Raw genomic sequence first — 13098 nt, forward strand, 5'->3', positions numbered from 1 at the left:
ATTACACACACACACATCTGCACACATACTAGACTATGGTTTACTCAACTTAGATAAGCTAATAGTTTCAGTAGAAAGCGGTGATTACCTATGCATGGCCAGACTAACAGTCCGACCTCAAGTTGACGTGCTGTGAAGGGAGCTGTCTAGCGCCCACTGATTAAAAAAGGACCAGCAGTCCAGGCAGAGCAGCAGACCTGTCTGCAGCGTTTGAGACAGCAATGATTAATGACCATGCATGGGGGACCAATGTGTCCTGAATGAGGGAAACAGAGGGGCTAGAACACCTCAACTGTATTTCAGAGCTTTAGAAAGTAGCTAGAAGGTGGAGGGGGGATGTGTTTGAGGAGGGGGACTGGGGTTAGTATTTGCATGTGTAAATGTTTGCACATGAAATGCCCGTGTGTCATACTGTGTGAGTGTTAGCTTTGTGCGCATGTGTGAGTGTACATTCAGGTTGAATGTCGGTGTTCTGTGTCTCCTAGGTGTTTGGCCATGGTAAGGCCAATGGGGAGCCCACATGGGCCCTGCTTCTCACAGCCGGTATCTGTGAGATTGGCATCATCATTGCCTCCTTAGATGCTGTGGCTCCCATCCTGTCCATGTAAGGCTAATCTTGGCTAATCTTCTTATTCCAGTCCCTTAATGGTTGTTCTTCTAATTACTGCCCTAAATCTGTAGGACTACTGATGCTCAGTATGTGTTTTCTCCTCTTTAGGTTCTTCTTGATGTGCTACATGTTTGTCAACTTGGCCTGTGCCCTGCAGACTCTTCTGAGAACCCCGAACTGGAGACCTCGATTCAAGTTCTACCACTGGTCAGTTAGTATTTAAACATGTTGTCCCAAATTACAGTTTTGTAATAGCTGTGAAATAGACTGATCGCTAAAGAGGGCATACAATGGGGCAAATGAGGCTACCTGTTTGTCAAAATGGGAATTTGGAGACTATGATTTTGTTTATCTTTACTGGCAGCAACACAATAGCAACAGACTAAATATGACATACATATCCTGTCCCCAATCTGTGTTCACTATTGTCACCATCTCCCTGTGGTGTGAATGTAGCAGCAGTTAGCAACAGACTGAGATTGTGACTTCCTGTCCCCTGCAGGGCTCTCTCCTTCCTGGGCATGAGCTTGTGTCTGTCGCTCATGTTCATCTGTTCATGGTACTATGCCATCGTCGCCATGGTGATCGCTAGCTGCATCTACAAATACATTGAGTTCTGTGGGTGAGTGAGCTAGCTCTCAGCCCTCTGAGAATAACCTTGGACTATCAGCAGAAAAAAATATATATTACTGCATCAAACTAGACAAGCTTGGCTGGAGCGAGAGAGAGAGAGACACTGTCATTCTCAGTTTGTCTTGCCATGTATCTTCATTCTGTTGCCAGTGGGTTATCACGTTTTATTAACTTAGTGGCACTGATGAACTTGGCTCCTTTAAGGAAAACACAGACTGACTTTTCTGTTCAGCACAAACACAAATGATCACGTGTTATTAGCTAAAGACAAAAGGTTTTGACTTAGATTCTTTAGAGGTTAAGCATGTTTAACAGCTGTGGACTGTTAAGCTGCTGTAAGCCACAGCAGCATGAGGATGTGCAGGCTAAGGGGCACCTTAACCTGTCTGCCTGTGGTGTGTGTGACAGGGCGGAGAAGGAGTGGGGAGATGGGATACGTGGCATTTCCCTCAGCGCTGCACGCTTCGCCCTCATGAGGCTGGAGGAAGGACCGCCGCATACCAAGAACTGGAGGTCCCCACACACACACATACATTTGACATTTGAATCATACATTTGGATTATTTTACAAAGTAACCAATCATTTTCTAAACAGATAAACAGATCTGACTCAATAGTGGAGAAGAGGGTTGGAGTGATTTTAATTTCAGTTCCATTAATTCTGAATTTATTTCAATAATTTAACAGTTCCATAATATTTAGGTTTTGTTTTTAAAATATTTGACACATTTTAAAATATTTTCAACTTTCACTGTAAACATTCTAAATAAAACTCACTTTCGTAGTTCACTCTAACCCTGGTTGAGAACATGTCATGTGGTATTTTCACTGACATTAGCGTATTCAGGTCAGTCCTGTCCTGTGCCATGCTAGGCAGATCATTTCCTGTCCTTTTGCTGTACAAACCCATGTCCCAGTTGCAGTAGCAGTGTTTGTACTCACTCTGGTTAGGCCCCAGATCCTGGTCCTGGTGAGCGTGGATGCAGAGCAGAACGTTGAGCAGCCCCGCATGCTGTCCCTGACCAATCAGCTGAAAGCAGGAAAGGGTCTGACTATTGTTGGCACGTCTGTGGAGGGCACCTTCCTCAACAACAGTGCAGAGGCCCAGAGGGCAGACCAGGTTAGTGTTTACACACAAGGGCACACACACATACCCTGCAAATCTTACACAGATGCACAGATGCACACATACACATGCACAGACAAACACACAAACTGTAGCACGCAAACAGAAAAACGTGCTGGATAGGCATTCAGATAGACCTACAAGACACATACAGTAATTACACATGACATTTGCATACTGAAGCACACACAACCCTGTCCCTCCCCACAGCCCTGTACACTGACCACCATATATCCCCTCTCCCCCCCTAGGCTCTGAGGAAGCTGATGGAGACAGAAAAAGTGAAGGGCTTCTCACAGGTGGTCATCTCCTCCAACCTGAGGGATGGCACGTCGCACCTGATCCAGGTTGGGGGTCTGGGAGGCCTGAAGCACAACACTGTGCTGGTCAGCTGGCCACGCACCTGGAAACAGCCTGAAGAAAACCTGCGCTTGAGGAACTTTGTTGGTGAGCATGTTGTGGATCTGTTGGTTTAGACCTCCTGTTAGTTACCAGGCTTTTGAGAATAATGATCTGACAGTGAAAGCAAGAGATGTTCTCAGTAGTGTGTATGTGTTCTTCCCGGATGCAGAGGTGGTTAGAGAGACAACTGCAGCCAGCTTGGCCCTGATCGTCCCTAAGAACATTGCTGCGTACCCGTCCAATGGTGAGCGCTTCACTGAAGGCCACATTGACGTGTGGTGGATCGTCCATGATGGAGGCATGCTGATGCTGCTGCCCTTCCTTCTTCGCCAGCACAAGGTGACCAATGGCTCCTCAGGAATTAATCCCACATTTTGTCACAATGATTAGAATAAGAAATATCATGACAAGATTGCACATTATGGGAATATCATAAGGTTTGGAAAAAGGATGAGTGGAGAGATACCAGATGTTAAGAGGATGATAAGTAACCAATGAGTTATTTTAGTTTTAGCAAAAGAACCACCCACGAGAAATGTGGTTGCATTAACAGGTGTGGAGGAAGTGCAAGATGCGCATCTTCACCGTGGCCCAGTTGGACGACAACAGCATCCAGATGAAAAAGGACCTGATCACCTTCCTGTACCACCTGCGTATTGATGCGGAGGTGGAGGTGGTGGAGATGGTGAGACTTCTCACATTCCCTCCAAATGACAGATCTGGGGAAAAAAGCAGTCCTAACATGTATTCTACGGTGTTGAATATCTATCCATCTCTCCGTCCCCAGCATGACAGTGACATCTCAGCCTACACTTATGAGAAGACTCTGGTGATGGAACAACGCTCGCAGATCCTCAAACAGATGCACTTGACCAAGAATGAGAGGGAGAGAGAGGTGAGAATCACCTGAAGGTTTTTTTTTTTACGTATCTGAATGAATATATAACTGGAGGTGATATTGTAATGGTATTATTGTAGCAGGCTTCTGCTTCTGCTAAGTGTTGTTTGTTTTCAACCTCCCACCATCACATCTAATTATCAAAGCCACCAACCAAGGGAGGCAGCAAGGGAATGATTTATAATTAGCAAGTCAGAGTTGGAAATTAAATCTCTGTGCCTGCACTTGCCCGGTGTGATTACTCTCATTAGTTGAAATAAAGTGACTAAAAATACTGTATATAAAGCTCCACAGGAACATATGAAATGATGAAGCACTTTAAAGTCCTTGCTTTACCGTGCTTTTCAAAAGATTTCCCAAAACGTGGCCTTAAATGCTAATAACAATTTATATTTCAATCATAAATTTCCCACTCTTTCTTTGGTGACCAGATCCAGAGCATCACTGATTCGTCCCGTGGCTCCATCCGCCGTAAGAACCCGTCTAACCTGCGCCCCCAGCAGAGCACCAGCGAGGAGCCTGCTGGAGCCAGCCTGGCAGAGAAACCAGAGGAAGAGGTATTGAAAACCCCCGATTCTGTAGATGATGCATCTCTCCGTAAAGCCTGTGTTGTTTGTTTTCAAACTCCCACCATCACACCGGCTATCGTTAAACTACTCACAAAGTCTCTCTCGGATTTCCATTGGCTGACTTGTATTCTCTGGGGTCTTTCTTGCTCTACACTGGACTGTATCGGCTGTGCTGCCTGACTGAATCCTCTGTTATCTGTCAAACATTCATGCTCTGGCTGTGACAGTGTCCTCTTGCTGGGGTATTCTTTGGGGACATGTTCCTCCACACCTCATGGCTTTGAGTTTCACCCGTACTGACAGGTGTCTCTTTCTCTCCTTCACCCTCTCATGGTGTTGTGTGGTCTCCCTCTCTTAGCCTGTCGCTGTCTCCCGCCCTAAACAGGTGCAGTTGATCCACAATAAGAATGCCACGCCAACCTCCACCAGCCCCACCTCCCCCACCGGGCCTCCAGGGGGCGCTGGCACACCAGGGCAGGAGGTGCAGATGACCTGGACAGAAGAGGCGGAGAAAGGGAAGAGCCAGGCAGCAGCCCACACAGACAGCATCAAAGACATCTTCAACATGAAGCCGTGAGTGTGCTGTTACTCATCACATCGGTCCCCAGACCTATACTGACCACACAGTGACCTGACAGGAAGAACAGAAATACCATGCTCAAGCCGATAACAAGATAGAAGTGGATATTTTGTTCAATTTAAACAAACAGCCATAAAATGAAACAAGCAAAGTTTATATTCAAGCTTTTTTGCATGCCAGCATGTAATCCTATATCAGATTAGGATAATGTAAACAGTACATAATACTGTATGTTCAATGCAATGAGTGACTGTGTCATTTTTTATGACACTGCTGCAGGGAGTGGGAGAGTCTGTAAGTATCACCACATCACACCTTTTGTATTGTTTTACAAAGACACCACTAACAAGTTGGAATACTGATCAATGGTCAAGTAGAGAGAAGATACTGTTAAAGGAATTAACTTTTTAATTAGGGTCTGATGTATCCTAGTTAGTGTGTCTACTATTTGTCCATGACTCCATGTGTGTCTCTTCCCCTCCCTGCTTCCTGACTGACCTTCAACTGTCAACAGGAACCAGTCGAATGTGAGGCGCATGCATACAGCGCTGCGGCTCAATGAGGTCATCATGAAGAAGTCTAAAGAGGCCAAGCTGGTTCTGCTCAACATGCCCGGACCGCCTAAAAACCGCATGGGCGACGAAAACTGTATCCTGCTGCATGTTTGATAAACTGCTCAGATATTGATATTAATAATAGTATATTTCTGTATGAAAGACAGAGCACACATGTAGGTGTGGAAGGTAAGTCAGTCACATCTACATATTCCTTCACTCTGTTGTCTCTCCCAGACATGGAGTTCCTTGAGGTTCTTACAGAGGGGCTGAACCGGGTCCTATTGGTTCGTGGGGGCGGACGTGAGGTCATCACCATTTACTCCTGAAGGGACAATCTGACTGACATAATCCTGCCTCTCCCTGTGTCTACATGGGTTGTGCCCGCCCTCCCCCACACACACCACCTCCACATCAATCATCACATATCAGTCCACTTTGCACTATGTATCATGGTCATCCCCTGTACGCACACCCTTTAGGCACGAGCTATGTCCACACAACAGATTTTCAGACAACCACAACCAGCATCATATGGAGGTGTATATTTGCTCCGACCATTGTCTAGCCTATAGATATGTGCAATCATCTCACCTATATACTTCAATTGTCAGGTGATAGAAAGCAGATCATTAGCATATACGTTTTATTTTACAGCATCTGAGAGAAAGTAGGACATTTCCTTTCAGGAATGGACTCCCAAAGACCAACTAATCCCAAAATAATGGTAATTTCTGCTCATCAGGCTTTTGTTTTCAACTCTTTCTTCCTTGAATGTTTTCACCTGTCATGTGGCTGTTTTTTTTTTTTGAGATGTGGGCCGCTCAAAGAGAGGAATGGCTAGTTTAAAAGATTATAAGTGTTTATTTTTTACAATTTATTTATTCCTTTAATTTGACAGTACAACTCAACCATTTTGTCTGTGTTGTCTGTGCGTTTCTTTTATATGTAGCACTAATGTACATTGTGTTAAATTGGTTGTGCTAAGGATAAGGGAGGGGTCGATAATGAATCAATCATAATGAACATGTCTTCCTATGAACTGTCACCTTGGGGACAAGTTCAGTTGGGTATGGTAGTTGAGTTGAGTATGGTATCTCATATCCGTCCACAGTGAGCAACTACAGTGACACAGCACAGAGCAACATGTGAGAGATAAAACCTTCTAGCTTTCTCCAAATATTAACACTCTTTTCAGTTGCTTTGGTTTTTCCAGAAGCTTTTTTATCTAGTATTAAAGATGAAGAATAGTGAGTGTGTCATTCTCAACTGTCCAGAAGAAGCAGTTTGAGATTCCCTTACCATGTGTGATATGCAGTTGTCTCGTGTTCCGTGTGTGACCCGAGAAATTGGGAGGATTGAGGCTCCCTGGCTTTAAAATGCCAAAGAGAGAAATGCCATCGGTTTCAATTGAGGCTTAGGGAGTGTACTTTTGCCAGGGTTGGGGTCATCTTTGATGAACTCTGTTAAATAAGCTACACTTGGGTAAATTAATTTGGGTAAATGGAAATAGTTGCATGGTTGATCAAGTGTATTGTCATATACCACAAGTCAGGCAAGTTATGTGACTAAAAGAGAGGGTTCTTTCAGATATATTTGGTTGTTTGTTAAACCCCAGCCCTGGCTGTTATACTGTGATGCTATGAACCTCTGTGGCTTTCATCTGTGTTTGAGAAGAAAAAGTCAAATGAATGATATGCTGCGAGATACACCGTGACCTCAACTTTTAACCCCAGTGCTGATCACTGTAAATAGTGTGCAGCCATTTGATATTTCTACCAGCGTCCTGCCCCAACTGCTCCACTTCATCAGGGCCTGTTGACATGGTCACTGGTAGCTACATGTTTGTCTCTATTGCTATAATACAGTGGAGTACAGTGAATGTCTCAAATGTCTCAATATTAGTTATGTAAATAGTACTCAACAGTATAGCTTATTCATGAGAAGATAATAAATGATTTTAAAATTCCTTATGGAATTCGTCAGAATACATTATAACAATAGATTTAAAGCGTCAACTAATTGAAAGATACTTATTGACACTATTTGTTCAAAGCGTAAATACATTCTTTTCTTCTTATTTGGTTAAAAATAATTCCAATCTAGAATTGTGAACTCTACAATTTTTGCCAAATACCAACAGCAAATCGTGCCATATACGGTGAAGAAAAGTTTTATACCAACCTCTTTTTTAGTACAAGTCAAATGTCAAATGAAATGTGGAGTATGTGTAAGTGGAATTTAACAATTAAATTATAGCAGATTTTGAATCCAGCATCTATCTAAACTTTCATACAACCTTGTCTGTAATGGGATTAATGTTCAGACTGATTTTAGTGTGGCACAGTTTTCTGGTGGTAAGTCATTCAACAATATTCATAAAAAAAAATATTTATTTGATATATATATATTGTATTTGTGAAGGACATGCCTAAAGCATAATCCTTGTACTAATAATTTAATCATATTATTTTTTTAAACAAATATAAAGTATCAAGATGTACATATAGGTAGATCTCATATTTACAAGTGTTTCACATATTAGATGTATGCAAGGAGGGCACTGTAATTTAATACCATGTGGTAGAAATAGAGTATACAATATAAAAATATATCTTGATAAATATATCAATTATTTTTTGTATGCTATTTGTTTTGAGAGAAAAAATACAATAATTGAATTGATGTATTCTTTAATAGATTAAAATATATTTAGTGCTTGGTGTTTGCTGTATTTCAGTGAAGAGTATACTTTCAAAAGATGATGTATGAAATTTCAAATGCTGCTATACAAATTGACGTGTATATATTGAGCCAAAACGCAACAGTAAGGGAATCCATAGGAAATGGGGCTGAAGAGCAGGTAGACAGGGTTAAAATTACTTAAATAGCAAGCAGGGTCATTTGGCACAAGTGTTTTTTTTCTTCTGCTGTCCTTGAAGTTTAAAAAAATCAAATCATGATCCAAGTTGTTACAGCTAATCAAAATTGTAGTTGGAGCCACTGTTCAATGTCAAATTTAGATTGATGCCCCATTGTAACAGTCCTCAAATGTGGACCTTGGACCTTGTAAAATGAAGAAAATATTGAGCTATTATTGCAGATCCAAATAGGTTTGCTGTTGGTTAGGGTCGGTTGTATGGTTCAAGAAGTTATGTACTTATGTGCTAATTACTGTAAATTGTAAGCTGAAACCTATGACTGACTGTGTTTGAACTAAACTTAATTTCTGATCATTTTAATGATACATTTGGGAAAATGGGAATCTGATCCCTGTATCACATTATTATGATAAACACATCTTCAGCCAGCAAACTACTTACAAAAATAATTGTGTCATGCAAATACTACCTACAATCAAAATAATATTCATATATACCTTTAGCTGTACAGACTGTACGAGTATATTTAATTAGAATCAAACAATGTAAATAGAATTACTGGGCATATGATTATGATAGGATATGTCAGAGAGTTTGACATTAGAAACAATGTAATCATATTGTTGTTTGCGTGGCATTTGTTACTGTTGACCCATACAGTGTCTACTAAAACAGTGGGATGTCAAGCTATATCATGGAGGCACACAATGTTGTCTCCTTTTCTCCACCTGGTAAATGACGTTACAGCACCGTGTTGTTGACCGCTACACTTGTCGAGTGATAGACTAGAACATACACTGCATTAGTACAGATTAAATTAGATACTCAATTTTACATTATCTTCATGATTCACATGCTACTGCAATGCGACCATTAATTGCACTGCTATTCTCTGGCCTTTCCCAGTTGATTTTCTTTCCATAAGAGACCAATGGCGACTTGGGTTACGGTAATTTATGGGGCACATTATTTCAGTCGACAGTGACTAAGTTTATTGTTAATGTTGCTTACAGTAACTGGTACATCAAAATGTTTCTGGAAAAAATAAGAGTTACACTAGAATAGATTTGTGTTCAAGAGTTGAGGACTGTAATCCGGGGCTTTATGCAATTTGAACAAATGAAATTAGTTAAATACTAATTGTTCTAAATGTGAGTAATGCTGCACAAGATTTTGATGGAGTGACTATACCCGGATCTTAAGTTAAACGACGAGCCTAATGTGGCTCAAATCTTTTGATTGGAAGTATGTAATTACTATGTTTAAATGAATGTTATTACAAGTGATTTTGCTTACATGTTGTACAGATATATGTTCAGCTACGATGTTTTCGCAATGTTTCTCTTAGTTATGTGGCATTTCCGAGAGGCATAACGTCCCCCTAAAACTTAATGACTAACTGATCCACCAGCAGTGTGACTGTGGTAGTTTATCTCATCAGTGATGATCAGTAACTATAAACCAGGGGTTCCAGCATTGACAAAGATAAATAAGGCCTTTATGCAGTGGTGATCAACATGTTTGATGACCTCAGAGCTGAGAGTGTTACCAGAGGCAGAATTGCTGCAGAAAGCTGCCATCATTCAGGTGTTTCCCAACAATCGTGTCAAACAGACAAGAGTTGAACCCTATTGCAAAAAAAACAAACATTAATTAAATATAAAAGATGTCAGATCATTTGTATTCTTAAACAGGGTTTGAAAAGGGCTCTTCGATGCATGTATCCTTACCCTGTGTCATTGGGTTTTGCTGTGAGCTCCATACTTTAAAGTTAAGTTTGATAGAAAATCAGTTTTTAACCCTATTGAATGACATAAATATACTTGGCCAATTCCATTAATTAGTGCTAAATCAATTTTGTAATATTGGTGAAGGCTTTATGTTTGAGTCGAAGCAGGTTCTGGCTTTTTCACTGTGATTGTTCTAGCACATACAGTATGAAGTATGCAGTGCAAAGTGAATCGTTATTATTTTCATCCTTCATGCATGCTAGTAGTTATGTTCTGTTATTGCAGATGTTTCTTCTTACTTTTTGTGTTTTGGCTCTTTGATTTGAATTAAGAGATTGGCTACTCATTATCAATAAAAAAATAACAATTTTGTTCCCAAGTAAACTGTATGCCACAGTGCATAATATTTAAGTATGGTGTTATCATCAGAATAGGGGACTTACTGTACAACCATCACCATTTATATTTTCTAAAGATATTAATATCTTGTGAAGCAAGAGTTAGACCCTTCCTTCTAGTAGCTCCATACTGTACTGTACTAAACCTTTTGTGTTCACCATGATTCTCCAAATGATTCTCAAATAACTGTGCTCCATATTGATTCTTGATAAAGAAATATGGATTGTCTGAAACATTTCATAATATGAGAATAATTCTGAAGTTAGCTTTACTGAGAATTCCCTTTTGTTCCCTTGCAATTCTGGTTCCCTCAGATGTTAGAACCGAGTATATGCATGTAGGTGTATTGTTTTCATTGCAGTCAAGTAAATCTCACCTCATTGTACTAAAGTTGATTAAGTCTCCATTTTTTTATGTTGAAGTGTGTGCAACCGTAAATTATTCCCACATCCTCCCAAGAAGTGCGTGCACGTAATGCGAGCAAGAACAAAAAACAAGAGCTAGTGTTTCTAAATCTTCACATATGATACTGTATTTATACTTGATCCATAAGAGCATTGTGATGCATTTTTAAAATACATTAATATAGATCTAAAATAGATATCTTGACTAGTTATTAGAAGTTTTGTGTTCACAATTATTGGTTCCCTTCCCCAGGAATGGAAGATATATGATGTGTGTGTGCATGTGCACAACCATGCTTCTGTGTTTGTAAGTGTTTGTGTGTGTGTGTGTGTGTGCATGTGATTGTGTGTGTGTGTGTGTATGTGATTGTGTGTTTCAGTATTTGCGTGTGTTCATGCATGCGTGAGTGCATTTCTGTGTGTGTGCATGAATGTGTGTATGCATGCATGTATGTGTTTGTGTGTTTTGTTTGTGTGTTTGTGTTTGTGCACACATACACACATTTACATTAATATGTAAGGGAGAGTGCAGTGTATCTGTATGGGAAGGGTCAAAGATGGGTCATCTGTAAATACATTAATGTTTAAGAGCAAATTAGAGCTTAGATGTTTACTTTGTGTGTCAATGCAAGTTTAATATTTTACAGATATAGAAATATGTATTATCTATTGTGTTAAATAATTATATATAAACAGTTGTTTTACCATGTTGTTTTACCATGTCAAATGCTTATACGTCTATGGCTAATGGTTTCCCAAAACCATTTTATAGATTTGTCTGCACAAAATGCAATAAATTAAAGTCATTTTACTACAGCCTCCTCGAAGAAGTGTTATTTGTTGAATCCATTGTAAAGTCATGGCCAAAACTATTGGCAATGACATAAGTTTTGTGTTTCACAAAGTTTGCTGCTGCAGTGGTTGTGGTGTTGATTCAAATTGTTTCTAGATAATTGTGCAGAGTGGTCAGATGCATTTTAAATGAAAGCTTCATTGGCCCCAAACAAACACAAAGCACACACATTTTTCTGTTTTTTTGGCCCTTGCACAAAATGTCCAGCTAACATCATTTCACTAATCATATCATCAGTACATAAAATATGAACAAACTAGTCAGGTGAAATCACTGTATCGTTCTGATTGGTAAATAAGAGCAGACTGACTGCTGTAAAAGGGTGGACTCTTAGCATACATTTAATGTCTTTGCCAATAAAAGCTTTAAAAACTGCTTATCATAGAAACCAAGACAATATTTCTATTTTGGCTGGACTTTGTTGCTCCAATTCTTGCTCCAGTCTTGGTATTCAGATGTTCTCTTGATCTTGATTTATGAAATGACATGTATACTGTCATTTCAAGAAAACCTTAAACTGTAGAATCAGAATCAGAATGGGATTTATTCGCCATGAAAGTTTGCACTGACAAGGAATTTGCTTTAGCAGGAAGGTGCATACAATAAACATATAGGAATCTTAAATTTAAATATGTGGTCTAACTATACTAAAACTAGCAGTAATAGTTCATATTAGTTGACAGTGACATCAATAACTTGTCCTTTCCAAGTTTGAACAAGTTTCCATGCTGACTGTTGGGAATGTGTTACATCGTAAAATATGGTTAGACATTGCTGGAAAATTCTTCTTCTTGAAGAAATGCTTCAGACATGGGCCATAAAGCAGCAGATATCAAGGGGCAGACGATAGTTTCTACAGTATGACTGGTGACAAACTAAAATGCTTTACACTCTTAACATTATCCCCAAGTTGGCTTACGTTAACTGTAAATATTTGTGCTACCCTGGTTTAGAATAAAAATAAAAGCGTATTGGCGTATTGGTTGCATGAAGCGTGTTGGTTGCATGAAGTTGTAAATGTTTGACGCAAGTCGCAGAAAGAAAGGGCATACTGTTCAAAGTCCAACAAACCTTTTCCTCTTGGCAACAATAGTGTGATAATGCTCTTAGTGGGTCATTCCTCCCCATGCTTTCATCAAAGAAGTATTATATTATGCTTTGTGAAAGGGAACACAAACATGTGCACAAACGCATACACAAAGGCACTGTAACCTCGGGTAGCTAGCTTACAAAGATCATTTGGATGTCAGATATGCAATCTTTGTTCTTGTGATATTGTTGTTTTATTGGGGCTTTTACTCTGTAGTCACGGTTACAGACTTGCTGAATTCTCAGAACTGGCTTATGAAGGCCAAAGTACAAATAGTTGTTTCCTGCAAGACTGATGTGGCTTATGATCATCAGTCAGAAGGAAAGATCAACCAATGTCTTGCCTTCCTTATCTGTGTAGTGATACAA

The 13098-nt window shown here is 40.0% G+C and overlaps 1 protein-coding gene across 1 annotated transcript in view; it reads left to right on the forward strand.

Annotated features, from left to right (window-relative positions):
• Positions 1-6012, forward strand: part of slc12a5b (solute carrier family 12 member 5b) — a 36137-nt gene extending 30125 nt beyond the window's left edge. The window contains exons 13-25 of the mRNA XM_047040934.1: positions 486-604; positions 719-817; positions 1113-1232; positions 1652-1756; positions 2195-2363; positions 2621-2816; positions 2941-3110; positions 3325-3456; positions 3559-3666; positions 4101-4226; positions 4624-4811; positions 5333-5466; positions 5610-6012. Coding sequence (XP_046896890.1) covers positions 486-604; positions 719-817; positions 1113-1232; positions 1652-1756; positions 2195-2363; positions 2621-2816; positions 2941-3110; positions 3325-3456; positions 3559-3666; positions 4101-4226; positions 4624-4811; positions 5333-5466; positions 5610-5701 — 1758 coding nt within the window. The 3' untranslated portion in view covers positions 5702-6012. The remainder of the gene's footprint in view (positions 1-485; positions 605-718; positions 818-1112; positions 1233-1651; positions 1757-2194; positions 2364-2620; positions 2817-2940; positions 3111-3324; positions 3457-3558; positions 3667-4100; positions 4227-4623; positions 4812-5332; positions 5467-5609) is intronic.
• The last annotated feature ends 7086 nt before the right edge of the window (positions 6013-13098 follow it).

The sequence above is a fragment of the Hypomesus transpacificus genome, chromosome 18, assembly GCF_021917145.1.
Source record: "Hypomesus transpacificus isolate Combined female chromosome 18, fHypTra1, whole genome shotgun sequence".
NCBI classification, from domain to species: Eukaryota; Metazoa; Chordata; class Actinopteri; order Osmeriformes; family Osmeridae; genus Hypomesus; species Hypomesus transpacificus.